The sequence below is a fragment of the Anomalospiza imberbis genome, chromosome 21 (genome assembly GCF_031753505.1).
Source record: "Anomalospiza imberbis isolate Cuckoo-Finch-1a 21T00152 chromosome 21, ASM3175350v1, whole genome shotgun sequence".
In the NCBI taxonomy this organism is placed as follows: domain Eukaryota; kingdom Metazoa; phylum Chordata; class Aves; order Passeriformes; family Viduidae; genus Anomalospiza; species Anomalospiza imberbis.
The window spans coordinates 2,471,215-2,496,980 of NC_089701.1; the positions used below are offsets into that span (position 1 = coordinate 2,471,215).

A 25,766-nucleotide genomic window follows, 5' to 3' on the forward strand; every position below is an offset into this window, starting at 1 on the left:
TTTTCTCTTCCCTCATTCAGAATCCTCAGCAGCTCCTGAGAAGTCTGGGCTTAAAAATGCACCTCCCCAAGATGATGGATCTGGTTTGTCATGGACATGTTCAAAAGCTGTCCTGGCAATAAAGCTCAGCTCAAAACAATTTGCAAACACAGGTAAAGAGCCAAAACACATCCACTTTGCCCAAACGTTTGCAGTTTATTTTAAACAAGCACATTAATTTACAATTTAGTACAAAACAGTCACTTTTCCTTCCAAGAGAGGAATGAGACAGTAAAAACCCAACCCAACCAGAACAGACTTGGAAATGTCAAGTTATTGACTTCAAATAAATAGAACATTTAAATTACTGAAATGGTATTGTCACTATTTTCAACACCTCATGTGCAACACCACACCTGGGACTTTTATTCCCATCCAGCTCTGTGCAGGAACAGCAGGGTGGATGCACTGCTGGATACAGAAAATTAGGAGTTGTCACAAATAACTTCATGGGGTTTCTTTAGCACTTGCAGCCTTTGTCTCTCCTGGCACATTCTATTCCTTTTATTTTAATATTTCCTATTTGAAAACATCCCGAGAGCAAAGAAAGGTCCATGAATTACAAAGGGCCAAGTGACTGCCCCCAGCAGAGCATGATTCCCACAGGGAAGTGGCATTGCAGGAACCTCTGTGGACAACACACCACACAAATAAACCCTCCAAGGTTCAGGATGTGGGGCTTGGAGACAATGTTTTGAACCAGAAACACTTTCCTGGCAGCATCCCTCATGCCCCAGCACAGACTGTATTGTTACAGAGACATAAAATGGTGTAATTTGTCATTAGAAAGACACAAATAAACCCAAGCAAACCAGGATTTGCTCAAGTGAATTCAAAGTCAAGAAAACCTTCCCAGATGAGGACACTGAAGTGAAAGCCTTGGCTGGCTCACTGGCAAAAGCTGGAGCACCAACATGGACAAACAACATCCTAATTTTACTCTTTTATAGTCTGAAGAGACAAAATGAGCCACTGAAGTTTGAGTATTGATTAATTTTGTTGTGTTTGCAGCAGGCTTGAAGCAATGTGGAGTTAAATGTGTGTAGCAAAACCCCCAAACTTTATTCCAAACACACATTTGCTGTTTTTTAATGACAAAATCATCCCTACAAACCCCCAAAGCCTTTTGCTTTCATGTGCAGATGAAAATGAGCAGAATGAGTCAAAGCTCATGAAACCAGGGCTATGTACTTGTTAGAATTCTAAACAACTAATGACTGAATTTCAACGTGAGAATGTGCAATACTGACAGCAGGAATGAACTAGCTCAACCTTGCTGTGCTGGGTTAGGTTTTCCTGGTGTTTGGATTTTCTTTTAAAGCTAAGTGTCCTTGCTGGAGGGCTGAGAACACCCCAAAGTTTCCTGATTTTCAAGAGTCAGTGTGGAATCTCCAGGTTTTCCTCTGAATGAGCCCCACCCTGGGATCTCTCACTGGATTCCAGCCCAAACCAAAGGGCCCTGATGAGCCTGGACCCCCTTGCCCACAGCTCACCATCACCCTTGTGCTTGCAGGGTGTTTGAAATCCCAGCCCAGCTGCTCTAAGGATGGGAGTCATAAATTCCTAAAGAGGGAAGACCCAGGATGGTTCCTTCTACTAGAACTCTGGAATTCTGAGGGTCCTCTAAGGGCACAGACCCAGCCCCTCTGCAGGAATGTTCGACTGACAGGGTCTTGGGAACTGAGATTTCTTCCTGTAACACGTTCACAGCAGCCCCAGAAAGTTGTTCCTCTCTGTGGGTGTTGCTGTGATACACTTCAGCTACAAGGACAGTGAATCTTTGCAGCTCAGTTCTGCCTTTCCAACTGGATGCTGCAGAGACCTGTCAGAAACACTCAATTTTGTGAGCAGCCAATATTTGATTATGAAAAAATAACCCTGTGGAGGTCCTGTGCTTTTTTTGTTGCCAGGCTTCAAACTTTCTATGCTGGGGCTTCTGAGGGAAATCAGAGGAGGACACACCAATGGTATAAATCCAGGGAATTGGCCAGGGACTCCTTCTTCCTTGTCATGTAACAGAGGTGCCAGCAAACCTTCAATTAAATTAAAAGTTGCAAATGTAGAATTGAAAGGAAAAGCCTTTTTATATAACATAATTAATCTGGAGAACTCGCTGCCACGAGAAAACATTGAGGCCAAAACCTATTAGGATTAACTAAAGATTAGGTAATGGATAACTAGAACATGCTCAATTACATTGGATAGGATTATAAACTTCACTATCCAGGACGTGAATTATCCCCCCAGCCAGGACCACAGCAACTCCTACTCCCAAGGATGATTTTGTAATGTTTTTGTGATTTCTTCTCATTGCTGCTCCAAGGACCTCACACTGAGCTGTAGAGGGAACTGGACATCCCAGAATGGGGCAGCTCTGGTTGGAAATACCAAAGGAAGTGTTAATTGCTCTCTTGTGGTGGAGAAATTCAACAGAAGAAACTCAATATTTGTAGTTTTTTCCAATCTGTTCTGCCACGATAACACAAATCCTGCTGTCCTTCACTAAAAACATTGTTTTCCCTTCCTAGAGTTCATCAGGATTGGTTTCCACCTGGGTAACACCATAATTACTGAGCAATCAGAATCAGGCTGCTAATTGTGCCCCAGAACTCTCATTCTAGTGATGACACACACATATCCTTGTCTGGAACGCACCAGAGAATGGATGAATGATTTGAACATGAAATGCTTCCTACTTCAAATATGTAAATAATTTTTCAGAAAGTCACAGAGGTTTAGAATTGATTTAATCAGAAGAGAACTCATGTTTCCTGAAAAGAAACATCAGAATTCCTGCTTCTCCCAGTGAAGCAGCCAAGGTACCGTTCAGCACTTGGGGAGGTGAAATCAGCTCTGGATAAATTAAAAAAAAAAATAACACCTGACTTGAAAATACACAAAACAATATCCAATTTCCTTCTCCAGCAGGCACAGCAGATTGCATAATGCAATGTTTACTCTGGAAATGAGTAAAGGATGTTGGTGGGAAGTCATGGAAAAATCTTAACTGCCAAATGCAACGCTCCTGTGCGAGGACATTGACGTGGCCTTGGGCAAAGCCTGGGGATCTCAAGGCCAGCTCCACCTGTTCAGCTGAACACCTGTGAAATGCCTCAGGAAGAAAGGGGCCTGACCCAAGGAATACTGCATATAAAATCCCTGATCATAAATATTAAAGCTGTGTCTGGGACCCAACAGCCACGTACAGCGAGAACTCCTACACCGAGGAACGGTGAGCCTTCACTTTCCAGCGCTTGGACCTCACCCGGAAAAAAAAGTACATGATCATTAAAAACAAGGATGATGCCACATAGAGGATGACACACAGGCTCATGTCTAGGTTGGAAAATCCAATCCCTAGGAAGGACACAGCCTGCCTGGTCCCTTTGAGGCTCACGGATGCAGCTGCGCTTTTGCCGCTACCTTGGACAGCTCCAGGATTTCCCATTGGCTTCTGCAACACCTTGGAGCCTGGATCTCCTGGGTTCTCCTCATCCTGGAGCTTGTTTTCTCCATTTCCCCCCGAGTTCTTCAGCAGGTTTTTGTCTTTCACCTCCCTCGTGTCTCCCTGCTCGTTGTCACCAGGGTCAGTCTGGCTCTCGGTGTATTTATAGAGAATATTTTCACTGCTGTAATGGGACTTCAGGAATTGCAGGACTTGGGCTTCATTCCAGCTGTGCAGCCCTTTGATTTCTTCATGACATGCAGGACAAATGTCTGGAGTTGGCCACTGAACTTTGGGGAATTTTGGATCTTCAGTCAAATCACCTAATTGGGAGGAGAAAAATATAAAATGGGAAAAAGTCAGGAGGAATGAAGTGGGAAAGCTGCACCATCAGACACTGCCCAGGGAGTGTTTTCCACTTTCAGTGAGGTTGGCATAAAAAGCCACAGCACAATAATGGAATTAAACAAAGACAATCACAAATTTGGAACTTTTCTCATCAATTCTGACTCCAAACATTTCAAAATACAAACACTAACTCACAATGATTTCCCTTTTCTCACAGTAAAAGCTGCAGCATTTCAATCCCAACCCCAAATCCTGCGATTGCTGCTTTCAGGAGGCAGGAACACACAACAGTCTGGGCCCTGCAGGGTTAACCTGAATTATGGTGCAAAACAAACTGCTCTTTTCACTCCTTAATCCCTGTTTTCTGCCTGGTTTGCAAGAGCAGCTCCAAGGCCAGACACTCAGATATTTCCATGTTTCTGTGTTGTGAACCATTCCATCCCAAGCTTGCTTTTCCACAGCTCTGCATCATTACCAGAACAAACATTTGCAGTATTTTAAAAGCCATGTTCATGTTTAAGATAGATTTTTCAGCTAAAAAACAAGTCTTTAAATATGTAACACTGTCTTGAATTAGATCTAATTTTAACATTTAGATGCTCACAGCTCTGGCCACGTTTCTGAGCTGAATACTGCAGCTGGTCTCAAACTTTGCTCTAAAAGCCAGTATTTTAAAATGTGAATGGAGATAAATTTTAGAAAAAAAAATCTTCACCTGGTAAAACCCCAAATTTATTAACCTGATTAGTACACTAGCACTTAAAATGTTCTAGAAATAATAATTTAGCATTTTATTCCCATTTTATTATTTTTATTTTTAAAAGCAGGAAACTTCCCCATGATTTTGGGTAAAATAGGGATTCAAAAGGCATTTAAAAATATTTGTTTCCTTGATATTTATGAGCAAAAGAGCAAATTGGGTTTTTTATCCTAATGATCACCCAGCAATCAATTTGTTTCATAAAAAAAATGCAGAAACAAAATGTGTTACACAAAGTTACAAAGAGAAAACTCCCTGAACTTTGTGTTTTCCTGCCAAAGAGGGAAATGCTGTAAATCCTGTGCATTCCAAAGGAACAGGGAATAATTCAAAAGGGTAGAGCCATATCCAGGCACCTCCTGACCCCCACCCCAAGGTGTTTTCATTGACCAAACATCATTTCTCACACAGCAACACAAATACAGATGCAGCTTTTAAGGATGAAAATATATCACTGTCCCACAGAGAAATTTTAGCAAACTGAAAAAGCATAATTTAACATTATTATTTATCCCAGTGTGTTTATACTTCTTACTAAAAGGCTATTTTAGCTGGCTGCTGTATCACCTAAATCAATATCCATGTGAGTTTTCCAATACCTTAATGTTCCAAATAAGTGCACTGCTCCACCACTTGGCAACTCCAAGTCCACAGGAGTTGCCTGTTACAGGAACCAAAATTAGAGGATGTTTTTATTTAATCTCTTATTATTTACTTTTTTTTTCCTCCTCAGAGAAAGGAGGCACAACAGTATTTGTACTCACAACAGTATTTAATTCTTCATAAATCTGGGGAATGCAGCAGGAGCATAATATGAACACAATGTAGCATATTGAAATTGTAACTAATGCTGCATTACCCAGATCCATAACAGCAGACAGGGATTTAGTGCTAAGAGAAACCAATTTTCTTTAGTGCTTTAGTTACTTGATACCTCCATAAGAGAATGGATTAAACACAACCAGTATTTTAACAGCACTTTCAACTGAAAACACAAGGATCTGGAGGGGGCACAGATTTCCTTTATACAGTAATTTTATTTTTATTCAGATGCTGATCAGCCAAGAGTTGAGGCTCTTTTATCCTGAGGAAGCCTCTTGTTCAATTGCCATCATTTTCCAAAACAAAACAAAGGCAGGTTTTAAACCCCAAACTGCTACAGAAAGAAATGTAATTATTTTTTATCCACTGCTAAGCAGCTGAATTACTCCTTTGATTTGTGCTCCAGAAAGAGCCTCACCAAGCAACAGGTGAAATCTCAGAAGAAACCAGCTCTGAGAATGATGTTTTCCACTCTCTACCAGCTCTGGCTCAGGAGTTTCTCTCCCCTACCTGCCAGCCTGTTGTTCACCACGTTGTGCTTCTCCCAGAGCCACAGAACAGCCTGGTCCAAGCTTTTCACAGAATCCAAGGATTCTTTGGCCATCTCCTCAAAGTGCTGAGCACAAGCCTTGCATCCAAAGAAGTGCTGGATGTATCTCCTCATGACCTGCAGCACAATTTGGGGGCTGTCCTCAAGACCTACAAGACAAGGGACAGACGCAGCTCCAACAGCAGGAAATTGAAAGGGGGGGAGAAGGAAAGGAAAAGTTGCTCCATTCTTGTTCCACAGAATTGACACCTGATCTGAAATGAATCACTTTTGCAATTTACAGTGGCTGTTTGTAGCAACACACACAACATATTCAGTCTGTACAGCTGTGCTCAAAGCTACCCTGAACACCACAACCAAATAAAAGTCTAGTGGTCTCTACAGCAAAATTTCTCCTTTCAGAGTATCTTAACATTTGAGGGGAAGACCAAACTTAGTTAATGAAAACCAGACATTATTTTTATCAGAGAACATTGTGAAATTGTTAAAATATGCTAAATACACACTTTCTGCATGTCACAACTCCTGGGGAATTAGGGACTTTCTCCAAGCTCTTGCCCAATAACTAAATGAATGTTTTTATTATGCATTCACCTCTATATTCATGCCCAGGCACTGAAGTTATGGTGATTTTGCTACTGAAAATCAAAAGTCAAACTCCCTCTGGTGAGTCCTGCACTGGGTGCCTGTGAGAGCTGTTTGTTACTCCACAATTCTGAGGAATTAGAGAGCATCACAATCCCATTAGAGTTATTAATTCCACGGCTTTTTTGGCAGGCTCTGAATGCACAGAGCAACTGCTGAGCAACACCTTGGAGAATAAACCAGGAATTCCTCCTAAAATAAACACAAACGTGTGATTCTTTTTATATCCTTCACACTTTCACACTAAAGACAATGCAAAAGAATAATGAATTCAGCAGGAAGAGGAGGCCTGCACAGGCTGAGAACTTTGTGGCCTTTCTTGAGTCAGCAGGTAGCTCCTTACATCTCTAAGTGCCTTGAAAACCTGATATAATTTGTTGAAATCCTAATGGTTTCATCTCTGTCACACAGAATTTCTGATTCATGCTTAATTGACCCAGTAAATTATGTCAAAATGTATTTTAAAATGTCCTGTGTGTTACCACGAGCACACACTTGTCAAATTAAACACATTTTATGGTGCAGATTGATCAAATTACAGACTCCTGCTGCCGAACACCACGAGTAATTTACTATTGCTTTGTTTTCTTGGAAAAAAAATCAACAAAACCTGCGCAAACTATCAGAGCAGTCATCTATTACAGGTATGGGAAATAAATAAAGATTGTCATCAACACCTTTATTTAGAACAACAACAGGATATTCTTAAACACAGCAGCAAAAAGTCTTTAAAGCCCAAAAGAAATCCTAAAAAAACCCTGATTCCTCCTCAGCCATTCAATATCTGTGATTGAACAGACATGTATAAATAAAAGCTATGAGATTAAAGCAGATTAAATTACTGCATTAAAAGAAAGGCTGGAAAATTATTTTGGAAGTTAAAACGAATTTCAGGCAGAACAGTTTTACCATTTATACTGAAATATGTATTTAGGAAAAACAACAATAACAAACACAACCAGCAAATTATCTCTTTGTGGAGAAACAAGAGATTCACACACAAATTTCATTTCACCTGTTCTCCTGTGCAATGGCACACCCTTGAAAATTCATTTCGTGGGGAAATCTGTCAAATTCAGCAATAGATTTTAAAAATGCCAGATAATGTATTATAAAATCCACAAGCCTGTGTTATTCACACCAACACATCCTGTTACCTAAACCCACATTTCTTGTCACGAAGAGTGCTCAGGAAATGATTTCTACGATGATTTTACACATCCTTGGCTGTGAGCAGTTCTGTCCTGAGTTCCTTTGGATCCCTCCTGCTACTCCCACTGCAGGTTCAGATTTCCCCATTCAGCATGAAAATGTATCAAACATAACCCAGTAAAATCATTTTATCAAGAAAGCCACAGGGAGTTCACCCAGAGTGCCAGGCCCTCGAGCAGAGGGGACGATCAAGAAAAATACATCTGCTTCAGAAAGAAAACAATTGCAAAATGGCTCATTTTGTTTGTTTTTCTTTTATCAGCCCCGAGATGAATCTTCTATTAACATCTGCCATGTATCATTGTGTAATCCTCCTTTTCTCTTTCCTCCCAAACTACTGCAATTCAGGGTAACCCTAATCTTTAAAGTGGACAAGAACCATAAAACCCTACCTGTGGTGGGAAGGATTAGGGAGTGCATCATGCTTTTTAGTAGATGGGATTTAAACAAGCAATAAGGAGAGGAAAACCTCCCAAGACATAATCCCACAGTCTCAGACTGACCCAATTCTTTCACCATAAGAAGTGATCATCACATATCTGGCCCGATTTACAGCCAGGGTTAACTGTGCCAAAGAGTTCTCAGGTTCTACAATGGATTTTTAACTTCAGGCTCATGCCTGAAACACACAATTTGAGGGGCAATTTTGTGCAGTTAAATATTAAGAATTTTTTTTTTAGATTGAATCAGAATATTTTGGAACTAAAAGGGGAAATTTAAGTTATGCAGGATCCTCCTGAACAGCTCAAAATCATCCAGCACAAACCCCTCAAACTCACTGGGCAGTGAATGCACTAAATTGAAGAAATTCAATCCACTGCCCCGTGAACAACAAACAAAACAGAGAAACAAAAGCCAACAACAGAATGATTTGCTATCAAAAAATGCCTGTTCTGCAGGAGAATTATTCAGATTTGAAGGATTTTCACTCTGACTGCAAATAATGCTTGACAAATGTATGGATGTAATGTGAAATAATAAAATCCTTTTAAACATACAATCAACAACTGGTAAATTGAAAATTTCTGAGTTTTATGGTGTCCATGTAGAATTCCCATATTCCTTGGAAAAGACATTTAAAAGGTTTTAAATGAAAACTAAATAGAACTGTAAGCAAACAAAGCACTGTCCTGGCAAGAATAAAACCCAAACTTTTAGCATTAGTGATTCTATTTTCATTGGGTGAGGAGAATAGATTTTATAACCAGCATGTTACTTAAACAGGAATCATCACCAGAATATTAACACTCGGCTTCACAAAATGCTGCAAGTCTAAAAATGAGCAATTTTACAGAGTGCTGGCAAAGTTGTAAATCACTGCAGGGATTAATGACAGGTACATTCAGCTGAAAAAAAATAAACCAGGAAGTTGTAACATTCAGTATTTAAGAAATAACATTACAGAAGGATCAGCTGATGGCTGTACATCTTTTATAGCTACTGAGCTGTATGGTAAAACCTCATTTTCTTCAAATTTCATTCCCAGTGCAACCTCAGGTAACCTGAATCATTTTCATCCCTTTTCAGGGAGCTCAAAATTTCTTTGTTTGAAATTCTCTTCTTCTTTTTTTTCCTTTTTCTGTTTATTACTCGCAGTTTTAGGGCCGCACACTTTATTTAGCACATTTCCAAACCTTTCTGCTGCAGCCAAGCTCTGACCCCTGCTGGTGCAGCCTTGCAGCCACTCTCCTCCACAAACTGATTCCCTGAGGATTTACACACCAAAAAATATTTGCTGCTCACCTGTGTTTAACAAAGCTTTTGGTCTCAGTGCAGCCTGAACAGTGAGGGTATGGAACAGCTTCCAGAGGGAGCAGCTGTAGCCCCTCAGCTCTGGTCTGCTGCCCTGGCAGCCAACCCACTGGACTTTCCTGGGGAGAAATATCCCAGAAATCTGCAAAAAAAAAAAAAAAAAAGAGATGTATTTAAGGTATGTGGTGCTCTGGGGCCTAAATGTACCACTGAGTGTGGCAGCACTGCTGATCCCACATGGAATTGAGGTGATCCAGGGTAAAGAACAATAAATGACTTTCTGCACTTGTTAATCAGTTCGTGCTTCAGGCAAACAAAAGTCCTCATGTCTCAGATACTCTGAAGCATCATCATAAAACTCATCCCTTTTGGACAAGATACAAATTGTTCAGTCATTGACATCAAACCTGCTAAAATCAGTCTGACAGAGCATACAAAGTAGTTTAAACTGTGAAGATTTTTTTTTTTTTTAAGAACACAACACACTGTACACTGCCAGAGCTCCAGCTTCTCTGGGCAGTCCCAAATTTCCCTATTACTCCACAAGGTTTACATGATTTACAGTGCAAAGCCATAACTGGCTGTAAAATTCCTTATTATTTCTTCTTGGAACAAACCCACTCATTATTCATTGCACCTGAAATACAGTGCAAGGTTTTAGTTTCTGAGATTCCTCTCTCCTCTTCCTAAAACACACAGGAGGCTTTCAAATTTCCGACAGAAATAGGGAAGAAATTGTGAAGTTCTGATCAAAGACAACCCTATGACAGGGCTTTGCCAAAGTGGGATGGGATTCCAGCAGGGAAATTAGAGAGCAATTTGGGGAAACTCTTCAGGAATAATGCACATTTCAGTGGGTAAATTTCCCATCACTTAAACTCTAACCTTCAAGAGAATCCTGCTGACAGCAGGCACAGCAAAATCAGAAATATCCTCTGGGAATCTTGCATCCCCGGGGATGACATTAGGGAAACAAGTATTGCTTGCTCATTATAAATCCCAGCCAGGATTGCGTGTTTCAATTCTCTCATTTCAATTTCTTTGTGTGGATGTGGGTTGTGTTTTCCTGCTAATGATTTCATTTTATTTTCATGTTAACCTTCTTATAACTCCATTATGACTGGGGGAGCAGCAGTAAGTGATGTCTTAGATTGATAGAGAATCTTATCCTTTCCTAATGCCCTGTTTTATGCTGGAACTGGGAACAGCTTACCCGCATTTTGTTGTTGACCAGATCCAGGATAGCATCATAAGGGATTTTGTCTAATGGAAGGCTCACCAGCCACTCCTGCAAGGTCTCTAACAACTTCACCACAGGCTGACGGCCAGGAAAAAGCTGAGAAAAATATAAAAAAAAAGGAAGAAAACATTTTCAAGCACGGGTCTCATTAACAACATGACGCTTTTGGTTTTATCCAAACGTTTTTGCCATCTGTAAAATGCTTCATTTTGTTTTTCTAGGAGCAAATTAATTACTTGTTCTGCTTTCAGTAAAAAGCCATCTCACACCAGCTTTTGATTACAAAATTCAACAAGTTTTTTTGTGCAAAATGTTAAAAATTAAGCAGGCAGGAATGCTACAGAACAACTTGACATTATCTAGGATTTCACATTAAGATCGTTCAGTTCAGAATGTTGCTCAAAACAGAGTAAAACACCTCAGTGAAACAGAGAGGCTGAAATCCTTCTCATTTCTGGAAGATCAATCACAAAAATTAGTTCTTTTGAGTCAGATTTCTGTAAGTTTAGGAGTTGTTATCGAGAAGAACATCTTCCTTTCATGTGTAACAGTGATTTCCAAAGTGATCTGGAATCAGGGACTTCCTTAATTCAGAATTTACAGGAGCCACAGCCTGGCAGCTGAGTGTGAAAACTGTAAATCAGTGGTAAGGCCATTATTTTACAGCAGAAATGCTATTTTGTTTAATAAGGGTTGGAATTATTACAGAATTAAGTCAAGTATCTGCCATTCTTTAGGACCCTTCCAGAGGGAGCAGGATTTCAGTCATGAAAATTCCCCAAGCAAGAATCAGAGATCTCTGTGCCTTTGGATTGACCATCACTATAAACAGGAGAAGAATACAAAAAAATTCCTAACAGAAACACCTGAAAATATGAATAAGCAAAATGAGAAAAGTGTTACATGACAAAAAAAAAAAAAAATGCAAATAAAGGATAGCAACCCCTGATAGACAGGGGAGGTGGAGATGAGCAGGCACCTAAAAGAGAACATTCCTCATTTATCATCAACAGCCAGGGAATCAAATGACATCAGCTGGCCAGGAAGCATAGGGAAGGACAGAGGATGCTTTAGGGATAATATGATGGAAAGATTACCACCACACTTTCTTAAAGAAATGAGGCCAGCTGGAGATTTCTGACCTCTGATGGCTGCAGGGGGGAGCTGGCTGGGTAAGGAACTGTCTGATTTTCAGATAAACCCAGATATTTGGAAATGGTTCATATAGGCCTTATTATTCCCTTAAGAGTTATTAATTCACTTGTTAAAAATAAATCAGTGTTAGCTACACAGTGAGTAAAAAGAAAGATATATTGGTCATTTCAGGAAGCTGGCATTATAAAGCAAAATTATTTTAAATTTTTTCAAGTCATATCACATTACATGTATTTTCTTTTCATGCAAATTTAACACATAAGCATTTTTAATTTTTAAATACTCAATTATATTCAATAGCTCAGTTATTTTTGAATACCTATTGAATCAAAATCAGTACCTTAATTATATTCAAAATTCAGACAGAAGCTACTAACATCTCTAAATAGAACAGCATTTGCCAAGTATGCATTAATGAAATCAAAAAGTCAAGAATGAAAAACAAAGGTTGGTTTAATCCCACTGAGTAACAATAGCTACTTATCCTGAAAATCTGATAAATGGACTATATTTACAGTGTTTGTTCAATATGTTGCAGACTACTTAAGCTCTATTTAATTTTGAGCCCCCTAAGGTGAAATTAAATTGCATTTTAACCCTGTAAGTATGTCAGAACAGCAAACAATACCTCAAAAATAGCCCTTAAAAAACTCACCAAACTCTTTTTTAAGCTACTGAGGATGCACACACTCAAACACTGTGCAAGGCATTTTGAGAGACTTACGTCCCACAATAAATTTTCTGGTGGAGTCACTTTATCTCCACAAATAATCAAAGCCCAGAAGTGCCTACCTTGGCAGAGATGGCGACAAAGTCCTTGAAGGTTTTCAGCTCAGCTCCCTCGAGTGCCTTGTGCGTGGCCAGCTCCACCCGGAGCAGGAAATGCAATCCTGACTCAAGGTCAGCCATGTAGAGCCTGGACCTGGAACACACATCAATCCTGGGGTGCTCTGGCAGTGTCCTGCCACTCCTTTCCCCACCAGTCTCAGAGGTAAAATTGATGAGAGGAAGTGTCATTAAAGCCCCCCCAGCACTGGCCACCCCACAGTGATTGCAGAGTCCTGCCCAGCCTGAGTGGCACAGACAGAGTTTGGACAACTGAGGCACAAGCACACATGAGAAAGTTTTTTTCATATTTGACTGAACTTTTTGCCTCCCAGCCAGCTTTACCTTGTCATGAAATTACAGCCCTGGTGTAAGGAAATTACAGCTTCTCTGCTGGGCTGACCACAAACAGAAACAGGACATGCTCTAAACAACAGGGGACTCTACACAGGGCAGGGGTGCAAACAGGACTGAAAATGTCAGTGCTGGAAAGGACTCAGTTAGAATTCCTCTCTCAAATGCAGCAGTTTTGCTGCAGGTCCTTTACCTCCCAGTTAAAACACAGCAGCTCTTAAGAATTCTGACAAGTAAACCATATAAACCAAATAAAACATTTTCCAAGTTCCTTCTCACAACCAAATATCTTCATAACTAAACCTGCTTTACAAAGTACAAATGCATCAGGCACACAGCCCCAGCTTTCAATGCTTTTCAGGCAGTGTGAGACAGAGCAATGGAACTGAACAAACAGAAGTTCACAGAGTTCATACTTCTTGTAAGAATTCAGCAGCATTATTGTTGCTAAAAAACAGAATTAAAAAACAATCATTGAAAAAACTGGCTGCTCCCACCTCCTAAATAACATGCAGGAAAGAACATATTTAAAGACAATCATCTATAATCATACATACTACAACTATAATTTAATTTAAGCCACAGACTTATTCTGAATTTATCTCCTTAATTAATGAAGTACTCACTTAAGTTATAAAAACCAGCAAAATTCTGCTTCAAGTTTCTTAAATAAAGAGACATCCACATGAATGCAGGAGGTTCTCCAAAAGGATCCTATTTAGAAGATACTTGGAGTGGAGATTCCTGTCAACAAGATTTTGCCTTTCTGGAAAGCAGCTCAATTTAACTAAGTTGTTTTGCTAACTGAATGTTCCATATAAAGTATTTTATAATAGCCACTGAAAGAAGATGACAGTAATAGTGTCCATGAAAGGAAAATAAGTATTCTATTAAAGCACTCAGTCCCACATCTTTTCCATCTAAAGATGCTGAGGGATTATCTCTCTGCAAAGGCTTTGCATCCTCCTCTCAAAGAGGGAAAGAGGGTGAAGATAAACCTCAGAGGATTTGGGGTGATAAACATCTTTTACAGTGACTTTAGTATTTTCTATTATATTTGCATCTGACAAGCCCTTTTCAGTGGGCACTGTTTCACTATTGCACACACAGAGAATTTCCTACAGAAATGTTACAGCTTGGTATTTCACCATGTATTTTTTCAGGGACACTGATCACTTCTTTCAGGCAGTGGGTGATAAGTCCTTGGTATTTTCAAGGCAATTGAATATTTCACAACACTTCTGGTAAAAACATTCCTTCCAGAGCAGTGCAGACATTTGCTGCTAAAACCAAAATACCTCAGTAATTTCCCCTGTGAATTGTTTGAAAAGCTGCTCACAACTGAACTGAACGGAGTGAAATGAAGTAAAATATGGAACTGCACTAGGATTAAATTACAGTACAGCTTCCCACGCAGCAGGAAAAAGCTGCAGGTAATTCTTAATAACCAAATTTATAAAAATCAAGGGCATCACTTACATGTCAAACTCTTTCCACACCTTGATTTCTGTGCTCTCCTCTTTGTTTTCTGGAGCAGGCAGCTGCAGTGGCAAAAGGAGTTTTTTCCTTACACCTGGCAGTGACTTTAAATATGAAGAAAAGAAAGACCGTAGAGGCTTCAAACTGCAAAGGGACAAAGACAGGTCACTTTTAATCTCAGACTAAGCGAATGTCCAAAGCAAATAACTGTATTTATAAAATAAGCTATTCACTTTGGTTTATGTTTTACAGTCCTAGTGCAGCATGGCCTGTTTTGATAAAAAGTTAAAAGAAATAATGTTCAATGTATGAATAATAAATCACTTGGATTAGGAGTGTGAAATTCCGTTCAAAGTAAGAACAAATAATGTTTATCCAAATGTCAGTTCATGTTACACAAAAAATGGTTTTTTTTAAGAACTTTGATGCTTTATTTATTTTTTCCACTTTTATTCCAAAGTTTTTTTCCTTTCAGAAGTATCACAGTAATAAATTGAAGCTATTAATAGGCAAAAGTGATAAGTAAAAGCAGTATTAGGTCTTTTATTGATAATATAGGGAGCACACAAGTTCAGGCAGTACAATGTATTGATGAGGTGTCAGGACATCAAATCCTGACATCTTTATAAGTTAAGTGAACCTCTCCATAACCCTCTGGCAGATAATTACTTACTTGTTAATTAATCCATGGCTGCCGTTGGGCTGTATCAGGTAGCACGAGGGGACTGAGGTGACCCCCAGTTTCTCCAGGAAAGGTTTATCAAAATTCAACGCTCTCCTCACCACGATGTTTTCATACTGGACCAAGTCTAAGATAACCTGGGTAATGAGAGGATGCCATGAATTATACATTGTTCAAGGAATATCCAATCTTGCAGGACAAGACACATAAACAGGTGAAGTGCATCATCCTTTAAGGGCATCATTAAGCTGTTTGCAGGAAGTGCAGCTATGGCTGCTCTGTGCACATGAACAATTTCACCTAAAGAAGATTTACTCTTCTCTAGAAATTATTACTCCTATCTTCCTTTTTTTTATTTTATTTTTTCTTGGTCTTTTCTGGTCGTTTCCTCCTTCCTTCCATCAGTGATGACACATGGCCGCCGTTTCTTCAGCAGTATGGGAAGGTTTGTCCATTTTGTCTAGTGTTGTAAACATGAAAACAATGCTATTTTTCTGTTTCACTAAACTATTCTATAAAGCTCAAATACTACATAACACTAACATTTTTTACCCTGAAAGCAGACTCCACTTTGTGTTAATCAAATGACTGTCTTCCCCTCTAACTGTAGATAAAAAACAGTGTGATAAAAAGCTGAGGAACTTTATAACCTTCACATTTCTTCAGTAATGCCCACCTGCAGCACCACAGCAGCTCCCAGAGAACAAACGTCTGGAAGCATCCTGATCCCAGAGCAATGCCCACTTTTGGCAGCACAACCTCCTCCACTCATGACACTGGGCCACCTCAGCATCAAATCTAATTAGAAACATTTTACAGACACTGGATGCTTCCACACAGATTAGGCTTGGATAATTATGCTTTTTTTTTTTCTTCACCTATCCTGGATCTTAGCAGGAAAAGTAACAGTTGTTTGAGCTAACAACAGGCTAATTAGGTGGGGAAATGATGCCCAATCAAATATTTTACTGGGATGCAAAACCTAAAGACTTCCACTTCCTCTGTGTTTCTTAACTGGGGAAATAATTTTATGCTACCATCTTAATTTCCCAAAATTTATATGTGAAGAAAGGGAACTGGAGAATTTAGATTATTACAAACTGTTGTCCAGAAGAATGAGTGCTAAAAACGGTTCTCTAGTAGTAACAAAACAATAATATATTCTTGCAACATTTTTGTTGTGATCTTTCAAATTCTTGAAAGAAAACTGTTCTGAGAATTAAATTGATAAATTAACCTTCTACTAAAATAAGAATGGAAGAAGTCAATATGACATCACTTTCTGTTGTAAGCAAGTTCCTCTGCATGAGTGAACACCACAGCCCTATCAAATCCCTGGGTTTTATGATCCCCCAAACATGTGTGGCCTGCTCTAGTGCTGCATTCAGGGAGCTGTTGCTTGGCTAAATAAGCTCAAATCCAGCTGGTTTATGGTGGCATCCATTCACAGTCCCTCTGTCCCTCACAAGTCCCACGTTACCTCTCGGCCCACGTAGGAGCTGTTGCTCTCAAACACAATGGCTGTGTAGTGGTGGCTGTTCTTGTCAAAAAGAGATGGGAGATCACTGGACCTTTGAGGAAAAGAAAAGCAATTTAGCACAGAATGCAATACACCCAGTGTTACTCACGGGATTTCCTTTCACAATCTCGTAGCAGAACCGGTATTTAAAAAAAAAAAAAAGCTTTTAAAATATTTTTAATCTTCTACAGTTTATTTAATTAACTGAGTAAACAGAGAGCAGCTACATTTGAAAACAAGGAACTTACAACACTGGATCCAGTGGTGGGCAAGCAGGAGGTCTCAGCTCCTGGGAATGGTTCTGGAGGAAGTCAATCATCATCTGACGAAGTGTTTGCAGCTCTCGATCTGCTCCTGCTGAGAACAGGTTCCAAAAAAACACAACCTTCAGAAAACTGGGAAAAAATGACTCACATGAAGGTTTGCTGTGCATGCTTTTCTGGGTCAGGTTTTTGCTTTAAATTCAGACTTAAAACTCAGCATACTATTTGGCTGAAGAAAAGGAACTATGGATTTTGTTGTAGGATTTCATTTCAATGTTGCTGTGAGATTATATTTAAAAGCTGTCATTCCACCCTAAAATGAATAAAACCTCAAGACTTTTCCAAATGTATCCATCTGCCTGCCTTGCTGATTTTCTCTTCAAACAATGCTTGATTCTCAATGTGAACATTTTCACAGTAGTTGCTGTGGGCAACTTCAGCAGGATAATAACCACAAATTAAAATCTGCCAAGGTATATCATTCCTACCAAATGGAGAGGCCACAAAGCCATGGAACAAGAGGAGAAAATAACTGAAGTGTGAGAATATTTTATTTGCTTTAAAAGAACCACATTAAAAAGCAGAAAATACTTCAAATGCCCAAGAGGTAAAACTATGGTTCTCTTGTACAGGAAGGGTTAATGGTGCAGGTGGTCTCTCCTCTGACCTCTGGCCTTTTAAATGTTCATCCATGGAAAGGGACAACATTACTTTTGTCCTAGACAAACCACTTCAAGCTGTGATCCTGACAAACCCAGGGATAAGCCTATTTTCAGGGAGTCACCATCTGAATAGGGGCTCTCCCAGTGCACCTCAGGATGCCTGGAAAGTGGCTGAGGGATCAAAAGTCAGGATTGAGCAAATTGGATCTCGTGCTGATGAGGAGTGTGGTGGGGAAAAAAAGGGATTAAAAAAATTAACAAGCCATTGTTAATTGTTAAAAATTAACAATTTGTGAAAATTAAGAGCTACATTAAAAAAAAAAAGGAATGTGATTCCTGAGTTTCTTGGAGAAATGTTTTGCCTGCTTAAAATTCTGATTAATACTTCATAGAGTACTTGAAATATTCTGTCTTATAGAGCTATTTAGTGTCCACCCCATCCCTGTCCAAAGGAACTGACAGACAAGGGGATTTTGCTTGTTGTGTGACACAGCCCTGGCTGACAGGAAAACTGCTCTGGGAATTTCTCACAGTAAAATGTTCTTACCTTGGTAATTTTCTCCAGTTGTGAACTGCTTTGTAAATGCTTTGAAGTACTGTGTGGGAGAAAAGAAAAGTCACTGTATCGGACAAAAAAAGCCCAGTTTAAGAACAAAAACGGCTTTCAAGAGTTTTTTACTTTCACAGCTCTAACTACAAAACATTTTTATTTATCTGCTCAGGAGACAGTTTTCCCTCTTAGCCTAAGAGTTCCAAAAAGCTGCTTCTCACCCACCTGAGGGCAAGAGGAAAAATACCTTAATGCATAATTCAATGTTGTGTATTGATCCTGCACTGCAAACATTAACCCAAACACAAATGAACTGATCACCAAATCACTGCTACCAACTGTGTGTGTACTTGGAACACTATTCACATTTTCCCAACTCCCTCCAGTGGTTAAACAGGAGATCTAAGGGAGCTTGGCTGCCTTCTGCTACAAAAAAATAAAATGGAACAGATTCTGTGTTTAATAAAGAGGATTTACACCTAAAACTTTGGCGAGTAAAAGAAAATAAAAATACTGGTTTTACTATCAGGGTAAAAGATCACAAATCCTACACTGAAATGTTTCCCATTCCCTCTCCTGTCATTACAAACAGTTTATTCAACCCTCTCCATCCACCACATTCTGCTCATACTTAAAAATGTGATTAATTCAGACTGACTGAGAAGGCAAAAATTGCATTTACACTTAAAAATTAACAATGGCAGATACTTCTGGCTAACGCAGCATTCTCTTTAAAAGGCAGTTTAGGCATTCTATTATGAAAAATATTAAATTAATCACAAAAATAGTAAAAGATCTATCAAGGGTAAATTTTTAATTGATCATGCAATAAGCTGTTTTCATGAGGCAATTTCAATGTGTTCCCTTTACTTTTACACACCAAAACTAAAATCATTATCCTGTAACATCTAAATTTGAAAAATATTTATAGAAATAGTTATTATCTAATATATCTATTGAAACTAGGGGTTATATACATGTAATAACATAATACTTTACAGAATGATATCTTCTTTCAACAAGAAATTTTCAGATTCAGAACTGAATTACTGCTCAAAACAGCTGCATCAGCTCTCGCATTCAGCAAAACCCCCTCAAATTAATCTTTTATCAACTCTGCAGTTTTCTCAGCAAAGCAAAACTCCAGCTACAAAACAATGAGTTACACGGTTTAGTTACTAGAAAACATTCATCATTTGCCTAAGGCAGGATGTTCTGCACTTACCCTAAGAGTTGGGTAATAGTGAATCCCATATTCTTTGCACGTCTCATAGTTCCCCTCTTCCCCACAGTCCAGCACTCCAACTCTAATTGCAGATTCCCAGTCTGCAAACAAAGATATCTTTCAATTTTCAGCAGCAGTGACCACGGATCCCAGCTGATGAATTACCTTGCTTCCCATGGAAACCAGCAACAGGACTCTGAGATTCCAGTGGCATAAAAATCCAGCCCTGGGTCGATTCTCATTTGCCATTCATTTCCATCCCCCAGTGTAATACAATCTACTGATTTTTAAAATAACTAAAACCTCCCTGTTTTTCTTGGCTGCAGCAGTGTTTTTCATGCACCTGAACAAGAGGAATCCCAGCACACAATGCAGCAGATCCAGTGGTGAATCCAGGAAGATGAAATCAGGGCCAATCCAACACTTGCAAGGAACTGGACTGAATTCCTCAGCTTTTTCTATTAGCTTTGCTCATAAAATAGAGCATGCAGAATGTATATAACTGAATAAAATTCATCCAACAGTTACTCATCCACATGGCTGTCAATTACAAACCCATAAATTTGATGCACCTTGTATTACAGCTCTTTTAACAAGCTGTTTTTTCTCCAACTTACAGTTTTCTGAGAGGCCTCAGAATTACACACAACCCCAGCTCATGTAGTATCTGCTGAAAGCTGTATCATCTGACAGTATTGTTCAGAAATACATTGGTTATACCCCCAAAAATACCTGAGTTTTAAGCAGAGTGTTTAATAGTTGAGTTTAAGCATCACTCTGACTTTCCTTTTTATCAATAACCACGAGAGTTCAAGGATTTCCATAAATATGCTTATATAACTTCAATAAAAGCTTTCAACTAACTTACAGCTTTTTCCTTCTCTTTTTGCTGGGAATTTATCTTTTTGAGCCAGGCTCTGCTGCACAATCACTTTAAGGAAGAACCGCTCCAAGACAATCCTTAGACAGTTCCTTTTTGAAGCAAAGTTAAATCAAACCAGCCGTGGGCAGAATTTGAAGGTCCCCCACAATTCCCAATAAAATTTAAAAAGCACGAAAATTAAACCTGCTTTTATAGCAAAGAACATGAAAGCGTCATCAAGTTCGAGAGCTGATGGACAGTTCTGGTCTGTGAAATTTAGCTTGACCTTTACTTGTGTTTGGAGGAGGCCAGGGCAGCTGATGGAGAGGTTTGTGCTGAACATGCCAAGAGCTGAGCGGGCACCAGGAGAGCCCTCAAACACGCTGGAGCAGATGGGCACCCATTCACAGCAGCACAAAGGACACAACAGCCCATTTCATCAAATAAAATGCAAAATACAAAAGAAAAGTTTGGCTTCTGGTTATCTCCATTCAACTTTCACCACTCCTCCTCCTTTTTCCACCTGTCTGGATCCTCCTCCGTGCCATGAATGGGAGCTCTCTGAACACAATGCAAATAACCCCGCACAACAAAGCAGCCCCACCCCAGTTAAACACTCGGGTTAAAGAGCACCAGCTGGGATGTGCTGCTTAGCATTCCTGCTGCTGGAAACGGAGCTTTCCCTTTCCAAGGGATGCCAGAGTTGCTGGACTGCACAGCAGACACTCTGGAGTTACTGCGGCACTGTAGCCTGGGTTGGCTTTTTTTAAAATGCTGATTAATTTTAAATTAGCATTAGTGGTTTTGAAATACTGACTCACAAGCGATGGGAAAGAGGCAGATGAGGGATGATTAACCAACACAATCTCTGTTTATGCTAAACGAGCTCCAGTGAATGACAGGGCTGTGTTGGACAAACTGGAATCCTGCAGGTGGGTCAAACCTCCCACGTGAGAAATGCCACAGAGCATCGAGCAGTGAATTTCAAGGAATTCACTTCCTTTCCATAAACCTGGGTGTTTTCCATCAGGAAGTTTCAGTCAGGGAGGTAAAAGGCTCATCACAGGCACCTCCCTCTCACAGCTACTTGAGAGCTGTCTATTTTGACACTTGGCTGTTTCCTGAACAGGGTAACTGCAGTTCCCCACCAAATGTGTTCAAAGAACAGTTTCTAGCAGGAAGTCATTATTGCTGGATTTGAAACAAAACCTGCTAAATCTGGACAGTTACTCCAAATCCTGAGGAGTGAATTGATTCTGTGTATAATTCACAAGTTGTCCTATGTGGGATTTCCAAAGGTTTGTTACTACACATAATTCCAGCCTGTGGATATTTTGTTGGATAGACTTAACCATCTTTTAGACAGAAAAAGGATAGTTAATGGCCACTTTGGCCACTGCTGTAATAAAATAAAATGTGTGACCAGGAAAGCACCAGCACTGATTGAGCTCAAAGCCTGTTCTGAGAGGGAGTATCAAAATAAAAACATAAATTATACAAAAGCAAGCACTGATCCTATTTTTCAGGAGGATTATGTTCTGCTGTGAAGTCTGCAATGGCAGTATTGCCAAGATTTAACAAATGAGAAACAAAATTAAAATTAGGTCTATTAGCACAGGCCTTTTCTGGACAAAGATGTTGCACCAATTTAACTGGATTTTGTTTGGACACCAAATCAGCAAACATAACCCCAGTGATCTAGGAGTTCCCTAATGTAAAATCTGCATCCTCAAGGAAATCCTTTAATATCCAACAGATGAGTAAGTATTTTTGAAAAAGAAATGTTGAGACAGATTAAGTGGGCAAAATGTTTTGGGTTTGGTTTCTTTGATGAAGCTACCAATGAAAAGTGTGACTGTTCTCAGTCTCCTAAAACCCATTCATCCAACTTGAAAATGGAAACATTTGGCTGACAACACCAAAAGCCAATAGCATTTGCTGGTTGTGCCAATGTCCACAAACATTCAAAATCCACTTTCTAAATGAAAGTTTTAATGAAAACTCAGTGGATTAAAGGAGAGAGGCCTTTAACTGATTGCAGTGATACAAGAGCATAACAGCATCTGCAGATGAGAAAGAAAATATGTATTTGAAGAAGTCTTTACAAGTTACAAAGGTATCACTCTGCTGTAATCCCACGTAAATCCCTGTCTTATTTTGACCAAAGCTCTGGCCAGTTTGGGCTCTTCGTGCTCTCCACTGCTGTGCTCAAAGACCTCCTTGTTACTTCAAAGAAGGAGAAGATCTAATATTATTTTGGCCACGAGCAGATTAAAGCAGGAGAGAAAATGTTACATAAACTTATGCAAATGAAACAGAAGAAAGTTACTGGTTTATAAACAAACCCTTCATGCAAGTAAGGAGCATTTGAAGTGCTCTGAAAACCATGCCAGTTCTGTGTTTCTCTGCTTTTGAGTTTTTGCTCACCAATCACAATTCCTTGGCATGTGATGGACCAATTTTAGCGTGGGTTTCCATGTCCATAGATCTAAATGTACACCTAATACTTCACCTACATTTCATGTGAGCTGTTAACGCTTTTCAGAGTGTCACAGAACGGCCAGAGCTCGTCAGTTCCTCTCAAAGTGAAACCATGAGTGCATTAAAACTGCTGTATCCATCCTGGAAACATCTCCTGGGTGAAATGTGAATTAAGAGTAGTTTAAAAGCCTTTTCACTGCTATATTAAGCATAACATTTCCTACAAATCTGATCTCAGATTTCCTCCCCAGCAGAAGTACTGAACTTTAATTGATACCTCAGGGGCCTGTTTGTTTCCTTACACCTGCAGATAGAGTACAACTCTTCAGCACCTGCCAAAAAAAACTGAGCAGGCTAAGAGACAGCAAGGCAGGTCCCTCAGCATAAGCTGTAGATGCCAGCATTACTTTTAAAGTCACTAATTGATAAATCTGAAAATCTGGTTCTCACTTTGCTTAATTTTTGTATTACTTTCTGGTGGTCCTTTTCCCCTTTCGAGCCCACCCACACTACACTGAATTTGCAAGATATAAATCAAGTGTGTGCACAGCCTCTCCAGTACCACAGTATTTTTTGTTTATCCTCTGAAACAAGCTGCTCTCTTTATAAAACATTTAGAAGATAAACATCGTGCCTTCAAGAGTTCAGTGTAAACAAACCTCCGGTTCACAGGGAGACTTACATGCAAACCACACTGCTGTGTGCGTGTAAGGTAATGCTTTATGCCTGGACTCCTTCAAAACCTTTAATTTGGAGGTGTGCTTCCACCATCCAAGCCTTGCTTTGTCCTGTGTGCTATTTTGGCTGTGTGGCAGCACCTGAGCAGGGGATGAGGATGATGCTCACACTCCAGATCTGGGGATGAGGGTGATGCTCACACTCCAGAGCTGGGGATGAGGGTGATGCTCACACTCCAGAGCAGGGGATGAGGATGATGCTCACACACCAGAGCAGGGGATGAGGGTGATGCTCACACTCCAGAGCAGGGGATGAGGGTGATGCTCACACTCCAGAGCTGGGGATGAGGATGATGCTCACACTCCAGAGCTGGGGATGAGGATGATGCTCACACTCCAGAGCAGGGGATGAGGGTGATGCTCACACTCCAGAGCTGGGGATGAGGGTGATGCTCACACACCAGAGCAGGGGATGAGGATGATGCTCACACTCCAGAGCTGGGGATGAGGGTGATGCTCACACTCCAGAGCAGGGGATGAGGATGATGCTCACACTCCAGAGCACCTCCAGAGCAGGGGATGAGGGTGATGCTCACACTCCAGAGCAGGGGATGAGGATGATGCTCACACTCCAGAGCACCTCCAGAGCAGGGGAGGAGGGTGATGCTCACCCTCCTCCAGAGGGTGGGGATGAGGGTGATGCTCCCACGGCTCACACAACCCCCGGGCACACGTGGCATGGCCCACAGGTGACACAGCGACCGAGGCCCCGCGGTCCCCCAGCCCAGCGCCCCTCGGGGCACCGCCGCGGCCCTGCACCGGCTCCGGGCACGGCGGGAGGCCGCAAAGGGCCGCGGCACAGCGGCCGGGCCGGCGGGGCCGTGTGCGGTGACCCGGTCCGAGCCTCACCTTTGACGTCCCCCGCCAGTGCTCGCCAGGTGGGCGCGAAGGCGATGCAGTGGCCGCAGGACGAGCTGTAGAACTGCACCACCCAGGCGGCCGAGGAGTTGAGCAGCGCCGGCCGCACGGAGCCGGCCGTCAGCACGGTCAGCGGGTCGTGCCCGGGCCGGTACAGCCGCGCCGTGGCGGCGGCCGCCAGCAGCACCGGGAACAGCACCGGGAACGGCACCGGGAGCGGGAGCAGCGGCCGCCGGCCCCCGCCCGCCGCCGCCATGTTGGGACGCGCGGAGAGGGGCGGGGCGGGGCCGCGCCATAGCAACGCGCCGGCCATGGCGGCACGGCCTGAGGGCAGAGGGGCTGGCCCGCGTCCCTGAGGGGAACGGCGAGCGTCCCGTGTTCCTCGGAGGAGCCGGGATTGTCCGCGTTCCTGAGGGGACCGTCCCGTGTCCCCTGAGGGGATCGGGAATTGTCCCGTGTCCCCTGAGGGGAGCGGGGATTGTCCGTGTCCCTGACGGGACTGCCCGTGTCCCTCAGGGAAGCAGGGACCATCCGGTGTCCCTGAGGGGAGCAAGGAGTCTCCGTGTGCCCTGAGCGTTGCAAAATACGGAATATATATACTTTTTATTAAAGAAGAATGTTCTTTGATGTTTGATTCGATTCGTGAAACAGCGACCAACAAACTCCAAGTGTTAGAAAAGCACTCGTCACCCAGGTGGCCAGGCACAGGAACAGGTTGCCCAGGAAGGGTTTGGAGTCTCCCTCACCAGAGATATTCCAGAGCCATCGGGACACGATCCCGTGCTCTGGGATAACCCTGCTGGACCCACTGTGATCCCTTCCTGTCTTACCCATTCTGGCCTTCTGTGAGATCACTCGGTGGCCAAATTGATGTGATAATTTATATAGAAGGAGAAGTTTTAACTTCATGAGGGTTCTCGCTGAGCAGAGATGAAAGCAGGGCAGCCTTTGGGTCGAGAGCTCTTTCATCCCTAAGTACCTCTCAGCAGGGACGAGCCTCTCTCAAGCTGAAGCTCTGATAAAAGGCTGTGTGTAGGTGGTTTGAGAGAAGCTCTGTCCTTTCCATAAATTCAGGAGGAGCACTAGTAATGGATCTTAGCACCTTTTCACTCTGGCCCAGTATGGAAGTCTCCTTTCATTTCTAAATACAGGCTCAAGAATTGTCATTACCTTAATGAGAAGCAGAAACCCAACAACGTCCCCAGAGAAAGGTTTCAGAGGATTTTAAAATTCAGATAATGAAAGACTAAGGTCTCTGAAAAGATAATTCTTGCTTCTGTTGCTCACAAACACTTCTTTTA

General features: G+C 41.2%; 1 protein-coding gene across 3 annotated transcripts; it reads right to left on the bottom strand.

The window, feature by feature from the left end:
* Positions 1-2,769: 2,769 nt before the first annotated feature.
* QSOX2 (quiescin sulfhydryl oxidase 2) lies at positions 2,770-24,736 on the bottom strand. Of its 3 annotated transcripts, none has more exons than XM_068211060.1 (12): positions 24,457-24,736; positions 19,528-19,628; positions 18,300-18,348; positions 17,076-17,181; positions 16,789-16,879; positions 15,300-15,445; positions 14,627-14,770; positions 12,761-12,890; positions 10,787-10,909; positions 9,565-9,715; positions 5,925-6,113; positions 2,770-3,807 (listed from the first exon to the last, which is right to left on the bottom strand). In XM_068211060.1, the coding sequence occupies exons 1-12, from the start codon at positions 24,719-24,721 to the stop codon at positions 3,257-3,259; spliced, it is 2,046 nt and encodes a 681-aa protein (XP_068067161.1). In that variant the 5' UTR covers positions 24,722-24,736; the 3' UTR covers positions 2,770-3,256. The 3 variants fall into 3 exon arrangements, with proteins under 3 accessions (XP_068067161.1, XP_068067160.1, XP_068067162.1); XM_068211059.1 differs by having other exon boundaries at positions 17,076-17,184; XM_068211061.1 differs by lacking the exon at positions 24,457-24,736 and adding an exon at positions 20,594-20,948 and having other exon boundaries at positions 17,076-17,184.
* Between the last annotated feature and the right edge of the window lie 1,030 nt (positions 24,737-25,766).